Source organism: Pristiophorus japonicus, chromosome 3 (assembly GCF_044704955.1).
Source record: "Pristiophorus japonicus isolate sPriJap1 chromosome 3, sPriJap1.hap1, whole genome shotgun sequence".
Lineage (NCBI taxonomy): Eukaryota > Metazoa > Chordata > Chondrichthyes > Pristiophoridae > Pristiophorus > Pristiophorus japonicus.
In genome coordinates this window covers 307,835,923-307,856,904 of record NC_091979.1, presented here as the reverse complement: position 1 = coordinate 307,856,904, position 20,982 = coordinate 307,835,923, and the positions used below count along the sequence as shown (strand labels likewise).

At 41.3% G+C, this 20,982-nt stretch overlaps 1 protein-coding gene across 1 annotated transcript in view; it reads right to left on the bottom strand.

Moving 5' to 3' along the window:
* Positions 1–1,569: 1,569 nt before the first annotated feature.
* ipmkb (inositol polyphosphate multikinase b) overlaps positions 1,570–20,982 on the bottom strand; it is a 136,388-nt gene continuing 116,975 nt past the window's right edge. The window contains exon 6 of the mRNA XM_070874075.1: positions 1,570–7,362. Coding sequence (XP_070730176.1) covers positions 6,740–7,362 — 623 coding nt within the window. The 3' untranslated portion in view covers positions 1,570–6,739. The remainder of the gene's footprint in view (positions 7,363–20,982) is intronic.

Sequence of the window (20,982 nt, the reverse complement as noted above, 5' to 3'; positions counted from 1 at the left end):
TTAAGATTCTCCTTAAAGCCTACCTCCTCTTTGACTAAGCTTTTGATCGCCTATCCCAGTATCGCTTGTGGTTCGCTGTCAAATTTGTTCGATAACATTCCAGTAAAGCCCCTTTGGGGCATTTTATGTTAAAGGTGCTAGATAAATGCCAGTTGTTGTTGAGAGCTGATCAGTTAAAATCTCAGAATGTAATGGAGTGATTCCTGAGGTGGCCTCATTGCATTTTGCAGTGGGGGAAGGACATTCAGCCCATCATGTCAGTACTGGTTCTCTGAAAGAGCTATAGAAACATAGAAAATAGGTGCAGGAGTAGGCCATTCGGCCCTTCGAGCCTGCACCACCATTCAATAAGATCATGGCTGATCATTCACTTCAGTACCCCTTTCCTGCTTTCTCCCCATACCCCTTGATCCCTTTAGCCGTAAGGGCCACATCTAACTCCCTTTTGAATATATCTAACGAACTGGCATCAACAACTTTCTGTGGTAGAGAATTCCACAGGTTAACAAGTCTCTGAGTGAAGAAGTTTCTCCTCATCTCGGTTCTAAATGGCTTATCCCTTATCCTTAGACTGTGACCCATGGTTCTGGACTTCTCCAACATCGAGAACATTCTTCCTGCCCAGTCCCGTCAGGATTTTATGTTTCTATGAGTTCTCTTCCATTGTGCTTTCCCTATACGTAATTCATTGATGTTTGAAAACATAACCTTCAAAATATCCAAAGTATTCTCAAACGATCTATATGTAATCTTTTGGGATCTTTGCAGAAATATATCTTTATTTTTAAATCAGATTTAACAATAGTATCAATGAGTTGAGGTATTCACGACATTAAAAAATGGTCTTGAGCCAGAATCTCATTGAAACCGATATAATAGTGTCAAAAAATCCGAGATACAACTGATGCTGCGACTGCAGCAGCAAATCAATACATAAAGCTGAATATATTGCCTCGTTTGTTTGAAAAGTTGATGGAGAAGCAATTTGACTGGGTTACAATTGACTGATGACGCAGAAAAATAATTTTAAAAAACAGTTAGGTTCTGGTGCACACTCATGGGTTCCAAGGGTTTTTGTATTTGCTCAAGGAAGTATTGCAGACTCACTTTAAAAACTGTGGCAACTATGGCAGTCCTTTAGCTACTTATCAACACTATACAACAGAGTCTGAATAAAATGGTCAACTGCAGTCATTTATCCATTGGTGTCTACATTACTTCAGGAGTGTTAGCGAACAAAATAATTACACCGAACCACATAAGGAGATACTAGGACAGGCGATCAAAAGTTTGGTCAAAGAGGCAGGTTTTAAGGAGCATCTTAAAGGAGGAAAGAGAGATTTAGCGAGGGAATTCCAGTTAACTTCTAGTTATCGTGGGCAAAGACATTGCCTGGTGTAACATAAAGCCATGCAAACTGATGAGCAGTGAAGATCAGATCTGTATCAAGAATATGTGACAATTCTCTTCAACTAGCTCTTCCATTCTAATTGCATCAAAAACTCTTGCATGCAAGAGATGACAAACTCAAGGTGCGTTGTTTACAGAAAATTTATTAGTAATTCCATTTTTTGCCAAATATACAGCTATGTGATTTATCTAAATATCTTTTCATCATATTAAATTACAAAAGTAAGCAATCTTCATCAGTTAGTACTTTTGATTCCTCTGTAAAACAAGTAGCACCCATTACATATCAGCAATTACCCCTGCATTCCATATGTAGCAAAACAAGTTATGCATATAATTCATCACAATCAAAACAAAGATAACAATTCATTATATATTAGAAGATAGATTAGTCAGACCATACTGAGATACATTATGTATAATCGATTATAAATAACCACAGTATATGAATGTGCATTTGCTGCTTTTCTGATACTTTCATACTAATTCCAGCATTATTTCCCATAATACTAAAGTGTCTGTGTGCACGCTCACTAACAAAGGGGGCATTATTTCCCACTTGTTGGCCCATCTAGGCTGCAGTTAAAATTGTACTTTATTATCTAAAATTGAGGGAACACATTTTCAAAATGCTCCTGTTAAAAGCAAGTCATAGTTTTTCCATGAGTTCAGCCAGAATACAAGCACTTTTCTAAATTAACTGTAAAGGTGACTGATGAATTTTGCATTAACTTGTACCAAATTTGATGTGCAATATTTTAAAAATAGTTTGAAACTTATGCAAAAGCTGATCCAACTAACAAGGAATGATGGGTAGATGATCTGTATTCAAATTTAATGCCCAGTCTCGCTAGGTCAACATTAAAAAACTCACTGTAAAATTAAAGAAAATTATGTTCCCTTCATGTGGAAATAAATTCCTCACTTAATTGGGACTGCGGGGGAGAAATGAAGCCTCTCACAACTTGGCTTCCGATCCCACAGATCCCACCAAAGCTGCACACTGAACGCTGGAGTCGGTGTTAATTTGAATCAAAGCAAATTAAATGAACAACCTCGTTTCACAGTTCGCTCTCAAGTACATTGCAGCAAGCTTCCCTTTGCAACAAGTCAAGCTGAAATTAGATTGAGGTCTGGTGCATGCCATTTGATGCCATGCTTCACCACAAACGACAAGTGTGTGCTGATGCAAGAGGCGACCTATCTTCACCTCAGTTCTCTCCTCTTTCAGTATAATGAAAAGTGAACGCAGTTTCAATCAGTGTAAAACCCACCACTGTGGAAAAAAATCAAGTTTGAATTCGGTATTGATTTAGAAAAACAAAAGAAAAGGTATGCTCGCCATTTACATGAAGCAGTACAATCTGTATCGAACGGCAACTAATTTAATCAAGATTAAGTCTGTGAAAATGTGGCTTATTGATAATTTTAGGTTAGTCTCTTCAACGTAAAAGGCAAGAAATGTTAAGTAATTTTAAATATGAATCTGAGCAATACTTTAATTAAAGTCTTCTGTAATTTAGCCAGTCAAAATATGCCATATATTTTATATATACATACACTCCATTAAAAGTATTCACCTTTCTATACAAAGCATTTTTAAAAGGTCAAATTTACATACCAGCATATATTATCCTTTTACAAAACAAATATTTCATAATTGTAATTTCTCAAAAGCTCTGCAGCTTCAAATAATTCTGAATAATCCCATTCTGATCACTACTATCTTTTTCTCTATGAATCGGAAAGAAAGCCTCACAGACCATTGTAAGGGGCTGAGTCTTGTGAATGCAGGTTACACTTGGTATTGTGATGCAAAACCTTTCTGCGTTTTCATCAATTGAAGGTATGTACACGAGACATTGTGTCAAATGCAGAATTTCTGGTACAGTAGAAGCCCACTGATGGGCATGTTGTGACCTAAACTGCTCAAATACAAACTTATTCCAATGCCTTTCACAACAATTGCAAAAGGAGAATAGTCTGATAAATAGATGCTTTTCTGACCACAGAACAGTTCCCATCAAGAGGATTCTACTGTATTCACCCATGCTTTTGACCTGGGGACAAAAAGGCAGTTCAATGGACTCACAGATGCTAACAAGTTTATTATGTGAAAGAATACCTAAATGTTTTCAGGTCTGCTTGCTAACAAATGTAGAACTGTAATGAAATCTTAACGAGGAGCCACAGAATACTATTAGATTTTAAAATCTTCAACAATATTTTTGAAAGAATCAAAAACAAATATGGATACAGAGCCTTCATTCATCTAAAATATATATTCCACGTGCAGCAGAGAAGCAAAATCCTAGCAGTTGTTTGGTGGAATGGCTTGTGAGGACATTTTATAAAAATAATTTTGAGGTTGCATTGTATATATGGTTACATCAAAATTTATAGCACAAATTGTAAGGGATGAAAACAAACAATCTAATCCAAGTTAGTGACTGTGACGGTTTACTGGCACTTGAATGCACATTTCCTATGTTACCTAAATTTGCATTGAACGTGTGAGCTTGATCAGCACAACATGAAGAAGTACAGTGATATTACTTGTATAATAGACCTATTAAAGGATGATAAAAAGCAAGATTTGAAATCCTCAAATGAAAGGAATATATTCAGAAAGATGAAACAGTATAACAGAATGTCCAACTCCACCAGCTGACACAGGCTAAGTCAATCATCCCTTCAGCCAGCCATTTCCTCAGTAACACAAACAGCTGTAAATTCACTCGGAACCAACACTGAGTTTTCAATGATTATAAATGGAACTGTCAAATGATTAGGTTATGCAGTAAGTCGTGGCCAACACAATTATCAAATTTAAAAACCTTGAGGCAACTAAATTAGTGAATTTGATCTCCTTTTAAATAGAAGTGGAAGGTGTTTTAAAACGGTTTTAAAAAATTGCCCAGGCCTGTACCGCATTCCCCCAAAGAATCTATTCAAAGAGGTGATGCCTCCACAACGCGCCAAGCCCTGGTCGAGCTTACAACCAGTAAAAGGTCCGCCTCCAGACTACACCATGGTAAACGGATTGGTTAGCATTGTACAAATAGGGCCCAGTCTTATAAAGGGAACTGTCAAACTATTAGGTTATGTAGTATGCTGTGGCCAGCACAATTTAGGGGTCTTGGGGGAGAAATCAATATAAAATTGGTGCAGCTGAAATTAAGTGAAACGGACAAGTAACAAAAAGTAATGTGCAAACTAAAGCTTGCTGATATTCCCAATGTCAAATGTTAATTTAGCAGCATCATTTCTTAGACTCCAACTGATTAGGTAATAGACTGATGAAATGATGCTTAAAAATAAATCAAGCCTTTCCATCCCTCCCCTTGGGATGCATGTAGATGCACAGAGGAGGATATAGCTCTGATATGCAAGCACCTTGTTCCGACACTAGGTAGAAAATAATCGAGTCCAAATCATCCACGTTCTTCAAGGACCAAAACAGGCAAACTGTCAAATCATTTTTTGAAGTCTGCACGAATAGTCAGTAGTACTGAGGGATATAATATGTAGCAGATCTATGAGGAATGTACAGCTGCATTATGTAAACCTCTGTTAACAAACATACAAAAAAGCATAATTTACAATTAAAAAATATTTCAGAAATAACTTTCTTTTAGAAAATGCACAGTTAAATACATTTAAATGACTAACATAATCTTCACATGCATTATTCACTTGTACTACATATTACTGCTCTGCCACACTTCAGGTCACAAAATTAAGTGATAGCGATGTGAAAATCATTTAAAAAGCTATCAAAATATCGAAAGTACATAGATCTGTGCAAATGTAAATTGTAAATGAAAGGAACCCAATATTCTGAAATCTAGTGCATTTTTAAGAACTGCAAAAAAGGTTTGCTTTTTGGTGCTTGCATGTTATTTTCCAATACACATCTTGACTAGTGCCAAGAATTTCGCCATTTTTTTGTGTGGTTAAAAACTTGTTGCGAAGTTCCCACCATACAAATGCAAATAATGAAAATTGATGCAAGTTACACAATTTGTAAGGACGAAGGCTATCTTACTGGCGTCACAAGTCAGTCATAAACAGACTGTGCAAGTGCAGTTGCTTGTTCTCTTAATATTTTAATCGTGAAGGCTAAGACACCGTTAGTTGTTGATCTGAGAAGTTAGTGTTCACTTACTGAAATGTTCTTAGACATATGGTCGGCCCAACACAACCAATATTCCTAGCATGCCAGCTTTATAAAGGGAGATCCAAACACACAGCAGGCCAGATGACAATGAGAGAAAATCAAATCAATAATATGTTCAACTGGGTGTTCAAATGTTAACTTTGGAAGTTATTCACAGGATATATCACTTAGCATAGATGAGCAAACGAGACATGTGAACAAGTCAAAGTGCGCTCATTTTGAAAGGAACCCAGCGTTAGGAGAGAAGACATTTAAAACTTTGATGAAAATCTTGTGCAGCTTTTCATTTAGAGGTGCAAGTTGAGCTCCAAAGGCCAGCAAATGGATGGACTGCACCAAAAAGTATTTTGCCTCGTCCTCTCTCGCCTCAGCTTCTGTAGAACCCAGTAGGCATAAAGACTGAAGGAAAAAATGTTTTTAAAAATGTATACATAACATGCATATGTTGCTCTATCCTGCAGAAAATCTTAGTCAGTGAAGGTCCAGGTGACTTGATAGTGATATTATGCATTAGCTTTCAATTACATTCATAAATTAACAAACCACTGCAAAGACTGAAATTCTCCAGGGATCCTAGCTGAATGTGTCAAAACAAAGAGGCAATTGACAATATCTATTATACATAGAAAGGACCAAACATTTTATATGAATTGCAGTAATTCAATTGTAAAAAAGACTAATAAAATACATGTCTCCAGAAAAGTTGCAGCGACATCCCCAAAACAATCTTAAGTCTGACTAACCTGGTCTTCACTGAAGATAGAATTAGTCCGTAGGCACAAGTTCCATGCCTAGGATTGGCAGGCAGTTGGTTACATATCTGAAAAACCAATTACCATCATTGAAGTTACAAACAGTGGGAGCTCATAAATTTCCTTGTCAGTAGTTGCTAGGCTTGAGCTGCCCTCTGTAGGTTTTTGGAACTGTTTCAGCGGCTGTCAATGATGAGTTGGTAAATTTTCCTGAGCTATTATAAACATCAAATCAATCACCAGAAGTACTGTACAATGAAAAGCACATACAATACACCTGGAATCACATTATAAACACAAAATGATGCATCAGAACTTGTGCAGAAATCAATATAATTGCTCCTCATTTATTTTCTTGCTCCCAAACTCCCCCACCCACCTCCCAAAAATAAAAAAATTAATCATCCAGCATATTTTGTAGCACACTGATTAAATGTTTCAGTCCATAAATGTACTCCTCGTCTTTTGTGTTGCTAGGGAACACATGTGCAAAGTCTATCATTCTTACATCAACCTCTGGAGGCTCCTGAAGCACGCTGGATGTATGTATCAAATCTTTCTCCAATTGCTTTATTTCATTCCCATTTGGCTGTCCGGGTGAAATGAGAGTTAAGCATTTGCATATGCTGTGGTCTTGCTCTGCATTCTTCAGCTGTAGTGGGACCACGCTTTGATGTGCCCTGAAACACCCCTTCCTGTGAAGTGCGTACATATTGGAGAGGCTTTGACCAACAGAGGCCTCCACCATTCCATTCTCGGTAACGTGTACATTATTGTTGTATTCCACTACTTCTCCAGTTCGCCTTATTCCCTTTGGTGCTGCTGGTTTGTGGGGCGCATCTCCGTCACCCATCGCTGTCAGCTGAGGCGACCCCTCATAAACAAACAGTAAAGAGCTTGCATAGAAACAGAGCTTATTTTGCTTCTCAAACCACTGCAGTATCTTTTCAATCTCTCGAATACTTGAAGCAATGGCATCCTTCCGCAAACAGCTTCCATCGTAGAAGAATCTAGACAGACCTGCAAAAAGATTGACAAAATATAATCCTAGTGAGAAGACCATTGAATATCCACATCAGTATCTACTTTTAATTTAAAAAAAAAAGGAAAGAGGAAATCTATGTTACTTTACTGAATGGTCTTGATGACATTGTGACAACAATGCAAACAGCAGAACAAATAGGTCACACCATATATAATAGGTAAGGTGAGAACTGATGTAAGGTCATCGACCTAAAACGAGAATTCCGTTTCTTTCTACACAGATGCTGCCTGACCTGCTGAGTATTTCCAGCATTTTCTGTTTTAATTTCAGATTTCCAGTATCTGCAGTATTTTGCTTTTGTGAAAGTAAAAAGACTTGCTTTTATACAGTGAATGAAGTACTTTTGTAATGTTGGAAACTCAGCAGCTAATTTACACACAGCAAAGTCCCTTAACAGCAATGTGATAATGACCAGATAATCTGTTTTAGTGATGCTGGTTGAGAGATAAATATTGGCCAGGACACTGGGTGAACTTCCCTGCTCTTCTTTGAATATTGCAATTGGATCTTGGTGCTGGAGAGGAACTTGGAGTGGGAGGGGAAAGATCCAGTTCTCGTGGTCCACGTAGGTACCAACGACATAGGTAGGACTAAGAAATAGATTCTGCTGAGGGAGTATGAGCAGCTAGGGGCAAAATTAAAAAGTAGAACCACAAAGGTAATAATCTCTGGATTACTACCTGAGCCACGAGCAAATTAGCATAGGGTCAATAACATCAGAGAGATGATTGCATGGCTCAAAGATTGGTGTGGGAGAAATGGGTTTCAATTCAGGGGACACTGGCACCAGTACCGGGAAAGAGGGAGCTGTTCTGTTGGGACGGGCTTCACTTGAATCAGGCTGGGACCAGTGTCCTGACAAATCGAATAACTAGGGCTGTAGATAGGGTTTTAAACTAAATAGTGGGGGGAGGGTTCGAGTGAGGAGAAATTAAAAAAACTTAAGAGAAAGGAGAAGGCAATAGTGCAGGGTAGCGATAGTGCAGGGTAATGATAACTAGAGTGTGACAGGAAGGGACAGAGCATATAAACATAAGAGTTCACCAGCAAATAGAGAAAAATGGTAAAAAGGCAAAATTAAAGGTTCTTTATCTGAATGCACGCAGCATTCATAACAAGATAGATAAGTTGACGTTACAAATAGAAATAAATAGGTATGACCTGATAGTTGTTAAAGAGACATGGTTGCAATGTGACCAAGACTTGGAAACTGAATATTCAGAGGTATTTGACATTTCAGAAGGAGAGACAGAAAGGAAAAGGAGGTGGGGTAGCTCTGTTAATAAAGGATGTGCAGTAGTGCAGTAATGAGAAATTATATTGGCTCAGAAGATCAAGATGTGGAATCAGTTTGGATGGAGATAAGAAATAATAACGGAAATAAGTCACTGGTGAGAGTAGTCTATAGGCCCTCTAACTGAAGATACACTGTGGGACAGAGTATAAAGCAAGAAATAATAGGGACTTGTAAGAAAGGTACTGCAATAATCATGGCTGATTTTAATTTTCATATAGATTGGACAAATCAAATTGGCAAAGGTAGCCTTGAGGACGTTCATAGAATGTTTTCAGGATGGTTTCTTAGAATGCGTTGTGGAACCATCCAGGGAGCAGGCTATTTTAGATCTGATAATGTGTAATGAGATAGGATTAATTAATGATCGCAAAGTAAAGGATCCTCTAGGGAAGAGTGATCATAGCATGTTAGAATTTCAAATTCGGTTTGAGTGTGAGAAACTTGGGTCTGAAACTAGAGTCCTAAACGTAAATAAAGACAATTACAAAGGTATGAAGACAGAGTTGGCTAAGTGGACTGGGAAAATAGATTAAAGAGTAAAATGGTAGATAAGCAGTGGCAAACATTTAAGGAGATATTTTCCAGCGAGAAAAAAAGACTCTACAAGAAGGATGAACCATCTATGGCTAACTAAGGAAGTTAAGGATGGTATCAAATTGAAAGAAAAGGCATACAATGTTGCGAAGATTAGTGGTAGGCCAGAGGATTGGGAAATGTTTAGAAACCAGCAAAGGATGACTAAAAATTTAATAAAAGACTTGGATTTATATAACGTCTTTCACGACCGCCGGACGTCTCAAAGCGCTTTATAGCCAATGAAGTACTTTTGGAGTGTAATCACTGTTGTAATGTAGGAAACACGGCAGCCAATTTGCACAGAAGCAAGCTCCCATAAACAGCAATGTTATAATGAGCAGATAATTTTTTTTTGTTATGCTGATTGAAGGGCAAATACTGGTCAGGATACTGGGGATAACTCCCCTACTCTTCTTCAAAATAGTGCCATGGGATCTTTTACGTCTACTTGAGAGAGCAGACGGGGCCTCGGTTTAATGTCTCATCAGAAAGACGGCACCTCCAACAGTGCAGTACTCCCTCAGCACTGCACTGGAGTGTCAGCCTAGATTTTTTTTTGCTCAAGTCCCTGGAGTGGGACTTGAGGGAGAAGATAGATTATGAGAGTAAGCTAGCAAGAAATATAAAAACAAACAGTAAGAGCTTCTACAGATATATAAAAAGAAAGTAGCTAAAGTAAACATTGATCCCTTAGAGGATGAGACTGGGGAATTAATAATGGGAAACAGGGAAATGGCAGACTTTGAACAAATATTTTGTATCGGTCTTCACGGTAGAAGGCACTAAAAGCATCCCAATAATAATAGATAATCAAGGGACAATAGGGAGCGAGAAACGTAAAACAATCCCGATTACGAGAAAAAGTATGAGGCAAACTAATGGGACTAAAGGTGGACAAGTCCCCTGAACCTCAAGGCCTGCATTTTAGGGTCATAAAAGACGTGGTTGCAGAGATAGTGGATGCACTGGTTGTAATCTTCCAAAATTCCCGAAATTCTGAAACGGTCACGGCGGATTGGAAAACTGCAACTGTAGCCGGCAGGGGGCGGGGCTTGGGCCCAGCGTCTTGTGGAGTGTCGGCAGGGAACACATGTCCGTTTGAGCATATGCGCGTTTCAGTGTGCGCGCATGCGCAGTGGGGCAGGAAGCTTGGCAATCGGCCAATTAAAGGGAGAGCATCCTAAGTATCATTGGTAATGGACCATATATAAAGGTACGGTCTAAATAGTGATTTTTGTGTGGCTGATAGAGTGGAAAGGACTGCTGGATTGGTGGAAGAAAGGTGAGAAGTGTGATTTTTGAACATTACCTGAGTGTAAGTCCGATACACGAATGGCACAAGAGCGTGCAACAAGAACAAAGAATTTCCTCCATGAGGAAGTGGAGAAAATAATTACTAATTGAGGAGAAATGGCTGGAGCCGGATATCAGCAAGAGTGGTCCGTCAAAAGTTTCACCCAAGGAAATGAGAAGAAGATGGAACCTAGTTGCAGAAGAATACTCCGCAGGGGTGAATACCGCAAGATCTGGAAGCCAGTGCAAGAAGAAATGGCAGGACGTTGGTCAAGCAGTGAGTGTAAGTAATATCTTCATCTTTAAATTGAATTGCAATTTAAAATGTGACCATCTGTATGTGTCCTACGCATCAGAAGCGCACCATGTGAAAATTAATATTTTCATCTTTGCAGAAGAAATTGGCCCACAACAAAAGGGAAAGACTTCGAACAGGAGGAGGTCTGCCAAATCTGCACCAATTGTCACCCCTGGAACAGAGGCTTGCTGCCTTGCTGAGTGGCACTGGCAAAAAAAGAATCAGCTCTGCACAAGCTGGACCCACACGCGAGGGTAGGGGTGAATCATTAAAATGCATAATCACCCTTCAAATCAACCTGCTGACTGGCCTGCTACACGTCAGACTACTTATGCCACCCATCCTGCCCCCTCCTGTGCTGGTAACCATTTGACTGTTCTGTTGTATTTTGCAGAAGAAGACACTCCTCAACATCCTGAAGATCCACCAGAAGATCCAGATGTGTGCGCTCCAGACCAAGGCGGGTGGGGGGAGGAGGAGCCCATGGAAATGTGTTCACGGGAGAATGCTGACCGCGATATGGATCAGTCGACATCACACTGCCAGAAATCTCCATGAGTTCCTCGGCGAATTTCCATGGGTTCACACCCTCCGAGATCGTGGGTCCCAGTGGCGGTGGTGAAATGCATGCACCATCCCAGGAGGGTTGCCACTAGGCAGACCGATGGTGAGGGGAAGGAGAAGCCGACCAGTCTCTCCTGAGATGCAGCCCTCAGGAGAGGTTAATCATGTTCTGTCATTGGCTGAGGAGACCAATGACCTCAAAAGATCACTCGTGGCGGCCGTCAGTGAGGTGCGTGATGAGGTAGCAACACTGTCGGATGAAATCTCAGCACTGAGACGGGAACTGAGGGCGGGCATTTCAGAGGGTGTGCAAACGATGGCAGATGCCATGAGGGAGCTAGCTTCTGCAATAAGGGCACAAAGGCAGGATACTCAAATGCCACTCCCACTTCAATCCACGCACCAGCCACCGGTCAAACCCAAGCCGGGCCCCCAACCCCACCCACCCTCTGAGGAAGTGCACTTTCCCCGAGATGTGGGTGAGGGATGGGTGCAGCCTTTCTTTGCTGCTGTTGCTGTTGTTGTTGTCGTTGAAGTGCACTGTAAAATATCCAATAAAATATATTTTGCATTAAAACTGAATCATTTTCCATTAGGACCACACAACATTTAAAGACAACTGTAAAAAGTAAAACTCCCTCACCCCTACAGTCATGTGTGCCTGCCGCCCCTAGCCCTGGCGGGAGGGCTAGCCGGTGCGTTCTGCAGTCGGCAAGGCAGGACTGCTCTATTTTCAGTAGCTGATTTATCTTTCTTTTATTTTTGATGATGTTGTGCAGCTGTTGTGCTGAAGGTGTTGTTCCTGATGTTGTGAAGGTCTTTTAATGCTTTAGAATCCTCGAACTCACCTCCCCCCCACCCCAATCTCTGGCTACATGCGTTGAATTCTTAAATGTAGGTAAGGTTTTTCTGTACCTACATAAGTGGCCACATACACTGGCCTAAGTTAGTTAGGAGTAACTTTCAGTTGGCCAAATTTGATTCTATGCCCAGAAGAGGGCTAAGTGGCTTTTCCCACCCCCTTTTAGAGAGACTAAACTAAACTAGAAAAAAACCTAACGAACTAACTTACATTGGAGCAAGTTAAATGGGGAAATTTGCGATTTTTATGTTACCCTAAAAAAAGCTACTTACTCCAAAAAACGGCAACACCTGGGGAAATTTGAACTCATAGGGAGTGGGCAGGAAAGTGGAGTTGAGGCTAAGAGCAGATCAGCCATGATCTTATTGAATGGCGGAGCAGGCTCGAAGGGCCAAATGGTCTACTGCTGCTCCTATTTCTTATGTTCTGATGTTCTTTACGTCTACTTGAGACGGTTTAACGTCTTGTCCGACAGATGGAACCTCTAGCAGTTCAACGCTCCTTCAGCACTGCACTGAAGTGTCAGCCTAGATTATGCACTCAAGTCTCTGGAGTGGGACTTGAACCCACAACCTTCTCACTCAGAGGCAAGAGTGCCACCAATTAACTATAGCTGACACCTGCTGATACTACCTAGGCTCCTGAAGAATGGGCACCTGGGTAGTGTAACAACATAGTGCACACAGCAGCGCATACGGTAGCATAAGTCGGTGTGTTTTGAGAAGAGACAAAGGGGTGAAAATGATTAAAATTACCATTTTCGCAACTGTACTCAAACAGATTAACAATATTGAAAAATGTGACAAAATATGCTGCTAGCTGTGTAGGAATTGCATCCCCTCCCATCAGTACTAACAAGTAAATGTCTCCAGGTTGACACTCAAGATACAACAAATTATAAAGCTTTGCTCACAGTACAATTCACAGCAGATATTTCACAATCTAAACCGTCAGCCTTTATTACCATCCTCTTTATCATTTTGGTTCAAGTTGTAAGGAGTATTTGCTACTGACAGTTAAAGCTGCATGCAAAAATTTACTACCAGAGAAAGATATTAAATTCACAGCCTTTATACATTCAATTGCTCCACTTCACCACACTGTTTAACTCTCATGTATTCACATTATGTAGTTTACAGAATACATTTTTAGCACTTGATTTCCAGAACAAAAGGTGTCAATTTCTCTAATTAGAAAACTGAAGTTACTAAATGCAATATAAGACTTCCTAAAATCACTCAAATCGCTGAATGATCTAACTGAAAAAACTAATATAATCACAGGGTTAAATGCTCCATCTCCTCAGGGAATGTGCATCTCATTATGCCAATCTAGAGGCACTTGTCCATATGCAGGGTTTTACTTCAGTTCACTAAGGGAAATGGTACTTTTATGGTTTCAGCTTCTCTGCATCTGTTTACGGCCATTACCTTCAGTAAATCTGTTTTGTGGCTCATTGAGTGCCATTTGTCTTCATAGAATGCTACATCACAGGAGGCCATTTGGGCCATTGTGCCCGTACCAGCTCGTTGGTAGTGCTATCGATTAGTCCCACAGTCCTGCTCTTTCCCCATAATCCTGTAGCTTTCTTCCAATCAAGTATTTATCCAATTCCCTTTTGAAAGTTACTATGAAATCTGTTTCCGCCATCCTTTCAGGCAGTGCATTCCAGATCATAACAACTCGCTGCGTACCATACCCACGTTTCAACATCTTGCCTTTGGTTCTTTTGCCAATCACCATAAATCTGTGTCCTCTGGTTACTGACTCTTCCGCCACTTGAAACAGTTTCTTCTTATTTACTCTATCAAAACCAGTCCATGGTAGAATGGAGAGGAAGGACCTATTTCCGCTCGCAGAGAGGTCAATAACCAGGGGTCATAGCTTTAAAATAATTGGGAGAAGGATTAGAGGGGAATTGAGGAGAACGTTTTTAACCCAGAGGGCGGTGGGGGTCTGGAACTCACTGCTTGAAAGGGTGGTAGAGGCAGAAATGCTCATCACATTTAAAAAGTACTTGGATATGCACTTGAAGTGCCGTAACCTACAAGGCTACGGATCAAGAGCTGGAAAGTGGGATCGGGCTGAATAGCTCTTTTTCGGCCGACATAGACACAATGGGTCGAATTACCTCCCTCTGTGCCGTAAATTTCTATGATTCTGAGTATCTCGATCAAATCTGTTCTTAACCATCTCTGTTCTAAGTAGAACAACCCCAGCTTCTCCAGTCGTTCCAAATAACTGAAGTCCCTCATCCCTAATACCATTCTAGTAAATCTCTTCTGCACCCTCTCAAGGTCTTGACATCTTTCTGAAAGTGTGGTGCCCAGAATTGAACACAATACTCCTGCTGAAGCCTAACCAGTGTTTCATAAAGGTATAGCATAACTTCTTGTACTCTATGCCTCTGTTAATAAAGGGCACCTCAGTCCCGTGGAGTGTACATCTTGTGCCATGTGGAACTCGAGGACACTACGCTTGTCCTGGACAACCACATGTGCAGGAAATGTCATCAACTGGAGGAGGTCGAGCTCCGAGTTTCAGAGCTTGAGCAACAGCTGGCGTCATGAGGCTGAGCGCTACATGGATAGCATGTTTCAGGAGGTGGTCATCCCGCAGCATAAGAGTATGCAGGTAGAGAGGGAATGCGTGACCGCCAGACAAGGAGGACCAGGCAGGTGGTGCAAGAGTTCCCCGAGTGCATCTCACTCTCTAACTAGAATTCAGTAAGAATACGGGTGAAAGCAATGGTTCCTCCGGGGCGTATAGCCAGAGCCAAGTCCATGGCATCACTAGTGGGGAGGAGGAAGATCGGTAAAGCAATAGTGATAGAAGATTCAATAGTTAGGGGAACAGACAGGAATTTCTGCAGACACAGATGTGAATCCAGGACGGTATATTGCCTCCCTGGTACCAGGGTCAAGGATGTCACTGAGCGGCTGTAGGACATTCTGAGGGGGGAAGGTGAACAGCCAGAGGTTGTGGTCCATATCAGTATTGACAACATAGGTAGAAAGAGGAATGAGGTCCTGCAGGTAGATTTTAGGGAGCTAGGAAAGAGATTAAAAAGCAGGACCTCAGAGGTTGTCATTTCTGGATTACTCCCAGTGCCTCGAGCTAATGAGTATAGAAATAGGTGAATAGAGCAGATGAAGATGTGACTGGAGAGATGGTGCAGCAGAGAGAGGTTTAGATTCCTGGGACATTGGGACTGGTTCTGGTGTACAACTAAACAGGTTGCACCTCAACAGAGCCGGGACCAATATCCTTGCTGTGGAGGCCGTGGGGGCGTGTCAGTGCTGTTGGGGAGGGTTTAAACTAATTTGGCAGAGGGTTGGGCACCAGGATATAGCATTAGAAAGGAGAAACAAGGTGCTCAAAGGATTAGGAGAGACAGATAGCACTAGAGTAAGAAACAGTACGGTATTAGGCGGGGTCAGACTAAGAGAGAATACAAGAAGATCTCAGATAGGTTTACAGTGCATGTGTGTAAAGGCACATGGTAAAGCATGGTAAATAAGGTTGGTGAGCTGCAGGCATAAATAACCACATGGGAATATGATGTCATGGTAGTAAAGGAGACCTGGCTCAAAAAAGGGCAGGATTTGGTACTAAATATTCCTGGATATAAGATGTGTAGAAAAGATAGGGAAGGAAAGAGTGGCAGTATTGGTTAAGGAGAATGTTACAGTGCTGTAGGGAAAGGATGTCCTGGAGGGGTCAAGGACCAAATCTATTTGGTTAGAGTTAAGAAGCAATAGAGGTGCCATTACACTACTGGATGTATACTAAAGGCCATCAACTAATATCCTATGGAAGGATATAGAGGAGCAAATTTGCAGGGAAATTACAGAGAGATGGAAGAACTATAGAGTCATGAAAATGGGCGACTTCAATTATCGTAATATGGACTGGGATAGTAATAGTGTAAAGGGCAGAGAGGGGGAAGAATTTCTGAAGTGTGTTCAGGAGAACTTTTTTGATCGGTATGAATCCAGCCCAACGAAGAAGGAGGCATTGCTGGATCTGGGAAACAAGGTGGGTCAAGTGGAGCCAGTGTTAGTAGGGGAACATTTATGGAACAGTGATCATAGGTTTAGATTAGCTATGGAAAAGGATAAGGAGCAATCTAGAGTATAAATACTTAATCGGAAGAGGGCCAATTTCAGTGGGTTGAGAATGAATCTGGCCCAGGTAAATTGGAATCAAAGATTGGCAGGCAAGACTATAATCGAACAATGGTCTGTGTCTTGAAAGAGGAGATGGTTTCGGTACAGTCAAGGTACAATCCCACGAGAGGGAAAGGTAGGGCCAACCAGAGCCAGAGCTCTCTGGATGACGAAAGAAATAGAGAGTAAAATAAAGCAGAAAAAGAGATGTATGACAGATGTTAGGTTGAGAATACAAGTGAGAATATAAACAGTTCAGAGAGGGAAAAAGGAGAAAGGCAAAGAGAGTATGAGAATAGACTGGCAGCTAACATGAAAGGGAATACAAAGTCTTCTATAGGCATATAAATAATAAATGGGTAGTAAGAGGGGTGGAGCTGATTAGGAATCAAAAAGGAGACCTACGCATGGAGGCAGAGGGTATGGCAGAGGTACTAAATGAGTACTTTGCATCTGTCTTTACCAAGGTAGAAAATGCTGCCAGAGTCGTAGTGAAAAAGGAGGTAGTTGAGATACTGTATAGGATAAAAATGAATAAAGAGGAGATACCAGAAAGGCTGGCTGTACTTAAAGTAGATAAGTCACCAGGACCAGATGGGATGCATCCTAGGATGCTGAGGGAGGAAATTGCAGAGGTACTGGCCATAATCTTCCAATTCTCCTTCGATATAGGGGTGGTGCCAGAGGACTGGAGAATTACAAATGTTGCACCCTTAATCAAAATAGGCTGTAAGGATAAACCCAGCAATTAGAGACCATTCAGTTTAACCTCGGTAGTGGGGAAGCTTTTACAAATGATAATCGAGGAAAAGATTGTCACTTGGACAAGTGTGGATTAATTAAGGGCAGCCAGCACAGATTTGTCAAAGGTAAATCGTGATTAACTAACTTGATTGAGTTTTTTGATTCGGTAACAGAGAGGGTTGATGAAGGCAATGTGGTTGATGTGGTGTACATGGACTTCCAAAAGGCATTTGATAAAGTGCCACATAATAGACTTGCCAGCAAAGTTGAAGCCCATGGAATAAAAGGGACAGTGGCAGCATAGATACAAAGTTGGCTCAGTGACAGGAAACAGAGAGTAGTGGTGAACGATCATTTTTTGGACTGGAGAAAGGTGTTCCCCGGGGTCGGTATAAGGACCACTGCTTTTCTTGATATATATTAATGACTTGGACTTTTGTGTACGGAGTTCAATTTCAAAATCTGCAGATGGCACAAAATTTTGAAGTACAGTGAACAGTGAGGAAGATAGTGATAGACTTCAAGTGGACATAGACAGGCTGGTGGAATGGGCGGACATGTGACAGATGAAATTTAACAGAAAAGTGCAAAGTGATACATTTTGGTCAGAAGAACGAGGGGAGGCAATAGAAACTAAAGGGTACAATTCTAAAGAGGGTGCAGGAACAGAGAGATCTGAGGTATATGTGCACAAATCATTGAAGGTGGCAGGGAAGCTTGAGAAAACGGTTAAAAAAGCATACGGGATCCTGAACTTCATAAATAGAGGCATAGTGTACAAAAGCAAGGAAGTTATGATGAACATTTATAAAACACGAATTCGGCCTCAACTGGAGTATTGCGTCCAATTCTGTGCACCACATTTTAAGGAGAGGGTGCAGAAAAGATTTACAAGAACGGTTCCAGGGATGAGGGATTTCAGTTACGTGAATAGGCTGGAGAGGCTGGGGTTGTTCTCCTTAGAGCAGAGAAGATTGAGAGAAGGTCTGATAGAGGTGTTCAAAATCCTGAGGGGTCTAGACAGAGTAGAGAAACTGTTCCCACTGGTAGAAGGGTCAAGAACCAGAGGTCACAGATTTAAGGCCAATGGCAGAAGAACCAAAGGCAACATGAGCAAAAACGTTTTTACGCAGCAAGTGGTTATGATCTGGAATGCACTACCTGAAAGGGTGATGGAGGCAGATTCAATCGTGGCTTTCAAAAGGGAACTGGATAAGTACCTGAAGAAAAAGATTTGCAGGGCGGGGGAGTGGGACTAGCTGAAGTGCCCGTGCAGAGAGCCGGCATGGGCTTAACAGGCCAAATGGCTTCCTGCCATGCTGCAACCATTCTATGATTTGAACCACTTAGTTCATATTGCCTTTTCTCATTCTTCCTACCAAAATGTATCAATTCACACTTCTCTGCGTTAAATTTCACCTGCCATGTGGCTACCAATTTCACCTGTCTATGTCCTCCTGAAATCTGTTACTATCTTCCTCACTGTCAGTTGTGGCTCAGTTGGTAGCATTCTTCCCTCTGAGTAAGAAGGTGCTGGGTTCACGTTCCATTCCATAAACTTGTGTACAAAATTCTAGGCTGACACTCCAGTGCAGTACTAAGGGAGTGCTGCACTATTGGAGATGCCGTGTTTTAGATGAGATGTTAAACTGAGTCTGCTCTCTAAGGTGGACCCAAAAGATATTCTGGCATGATTTCAAAGAAGAGCAGGGGATTTATCCCCAGTGTCCTAGCCAATCTTTAACCCTCAATCAACATCTAAAACAGATTAACTGGTCATTATCACATTGCTGCTTGTGGGAGCTTGCTGTGTGCAAATTGGCTGCTGCGTTTCCTTCATTACATCAGTGACTACACCTCAAAAAGCACTTCATTGGCTATAAAGCGCTTTGGGACGTCTGGTGGTTGTGAAAGGTGCTATATAAATGCAAGTCTTTCTTTTCTTTCATTGTTCAGTACATTTCTGAATTTTGCGTCATCTGCAAACTTTGAAATTATGCCCTGTATACCCAAATCTAGGTCATTAAAACATATCATTAAAGAGCAGTGGTTCTAATGCCGACTCCTGGGGAACTCCACTATACTTGCCTGAAATCTGAAAAACTGTACACTATTATTCTCTGCTTTCTGTCCTTTAGTCAATTTCGTACCACGCTGCCACTGTCCCTTAAATCCCATGGGCTTTAATTTTGTTAACAAGTCTATTATGTGGTACATTGTCAAACCCCTTTTGAAAGTCCATATACACATCAACCGCACAGCCACCACACGTTAAAAAAATCCACACACAGGCATCTTCCACTCTTCAAGATTTAGTTCAGGATCTGGAATATTAGGTCCTTCATTGAAACACCTGTGAACTTTTTGGCGTGGCAGCAAGTCATCCCCGACTCAAGGGACTGCCTATGATGATGACTATCCTCATCAATCCTCTCTACTACTACATCAAAGAACTCAATAAAGTTAGTCAAACACGATTTGCCTTTAACAAATCTGTGCTGATTTTCATTTATTAGCCCATACTTTTCCAAATGCCTATTAATTTTGTCTCAGATTATTTTCTCTAAAAGTTTCCCCATCACCCACGTTTTGCTGACAGGCCTGTAGTTGCCGGGTTTATCTCTCTTCCCTTGTTTAAATAGTGGTGTAATATTTGCAATCCTCCAGTCCTCTGACACAACACCCACATCTAAGGAAGATTGTGGCTGTAATGTATGCACCTGTGAGTATGCTCACAGCTTTGTAGAGCAGTTGGCCGCGACAGGTGGGCATCAGAGGGACTGGAGTGCATCATCACCCCCGGCAACCAAATTTTAATTTGATTTGATATGTTTTAAAGTTTAATTTGCTTTAATTGCCGGATTTTTAGTGTCCCCCTCCCCTTTTATAGGGGGCACTTGTAAAATATATGGTTTTAATGCCCCCCAAAAAAAATCACAAAAAAACTCACAAAAAAAATAAAAAAAACATTTTTTTTTAAATGGGCAGTTAAAAGTGTCTGGAGTGTTCCCCAGATCGGGGGGCACTCGGTTTAATGTTTATTTTGTCTCCCCCAAAAGAGTTGTGGAGCTGTTGCAAAGAAAAACATTTATTAAAAAAAGGGGCAGTTAAGTGTCTGGAGTGTCCCCCAGATCGGGGGGCACTTGATCTAACGTTTATTTTGTTCCCACACAAAAGAGTTGTAGAGCAGTTGGCCGCGAGAGGTGGACACCGGCGGGATTGGAGTGCATCATCACCCCGGTAACCAAATTTTAATCTGATTTGTTTACTGTCAAAAGTTTAATTTGTTTAATTTGTCGGTTTTAGTGCCCCTTTTATAAGGGAGCATTTGAATTATAGTTTTACCAAAATAATTGTAATTTGTTGGGGCGTCCATGTTTTTATTGAATGTGTGAGGTTGCAGCCCCTCTTCCAATATTTGAAGGGGCTGCTCCTCAAATTCTGGCTGCACTTCAGCCCCACACTCCTGATCATTGGTCACCCTGTGCGGAGGGGAGCGGGCAGGTCGGAGGGCCTCCTCGTGGGCCTGGCCAAGGTGGCCATGAACAGGTCCAGGCAGCGGGAAGTCGAGGGGGTCGTTCAGCCCGACTGCCTGCCTCTCTTACGCGGCTACATTCGCGCCAGGGTGTCCCTGGAGATGGAACATGCGGTGCCTGCCAGTACGCTCATGGCCTTCCACGACAGTTGGGCACCGGAGGGTCTGGAGTGCAACATCACCCCCTGCAACCAAATTTTAATTTGATTTTTTAGGTTTTCTAGTTGTTGTGCTCCTTTAACAAGGGAGGGTACTTG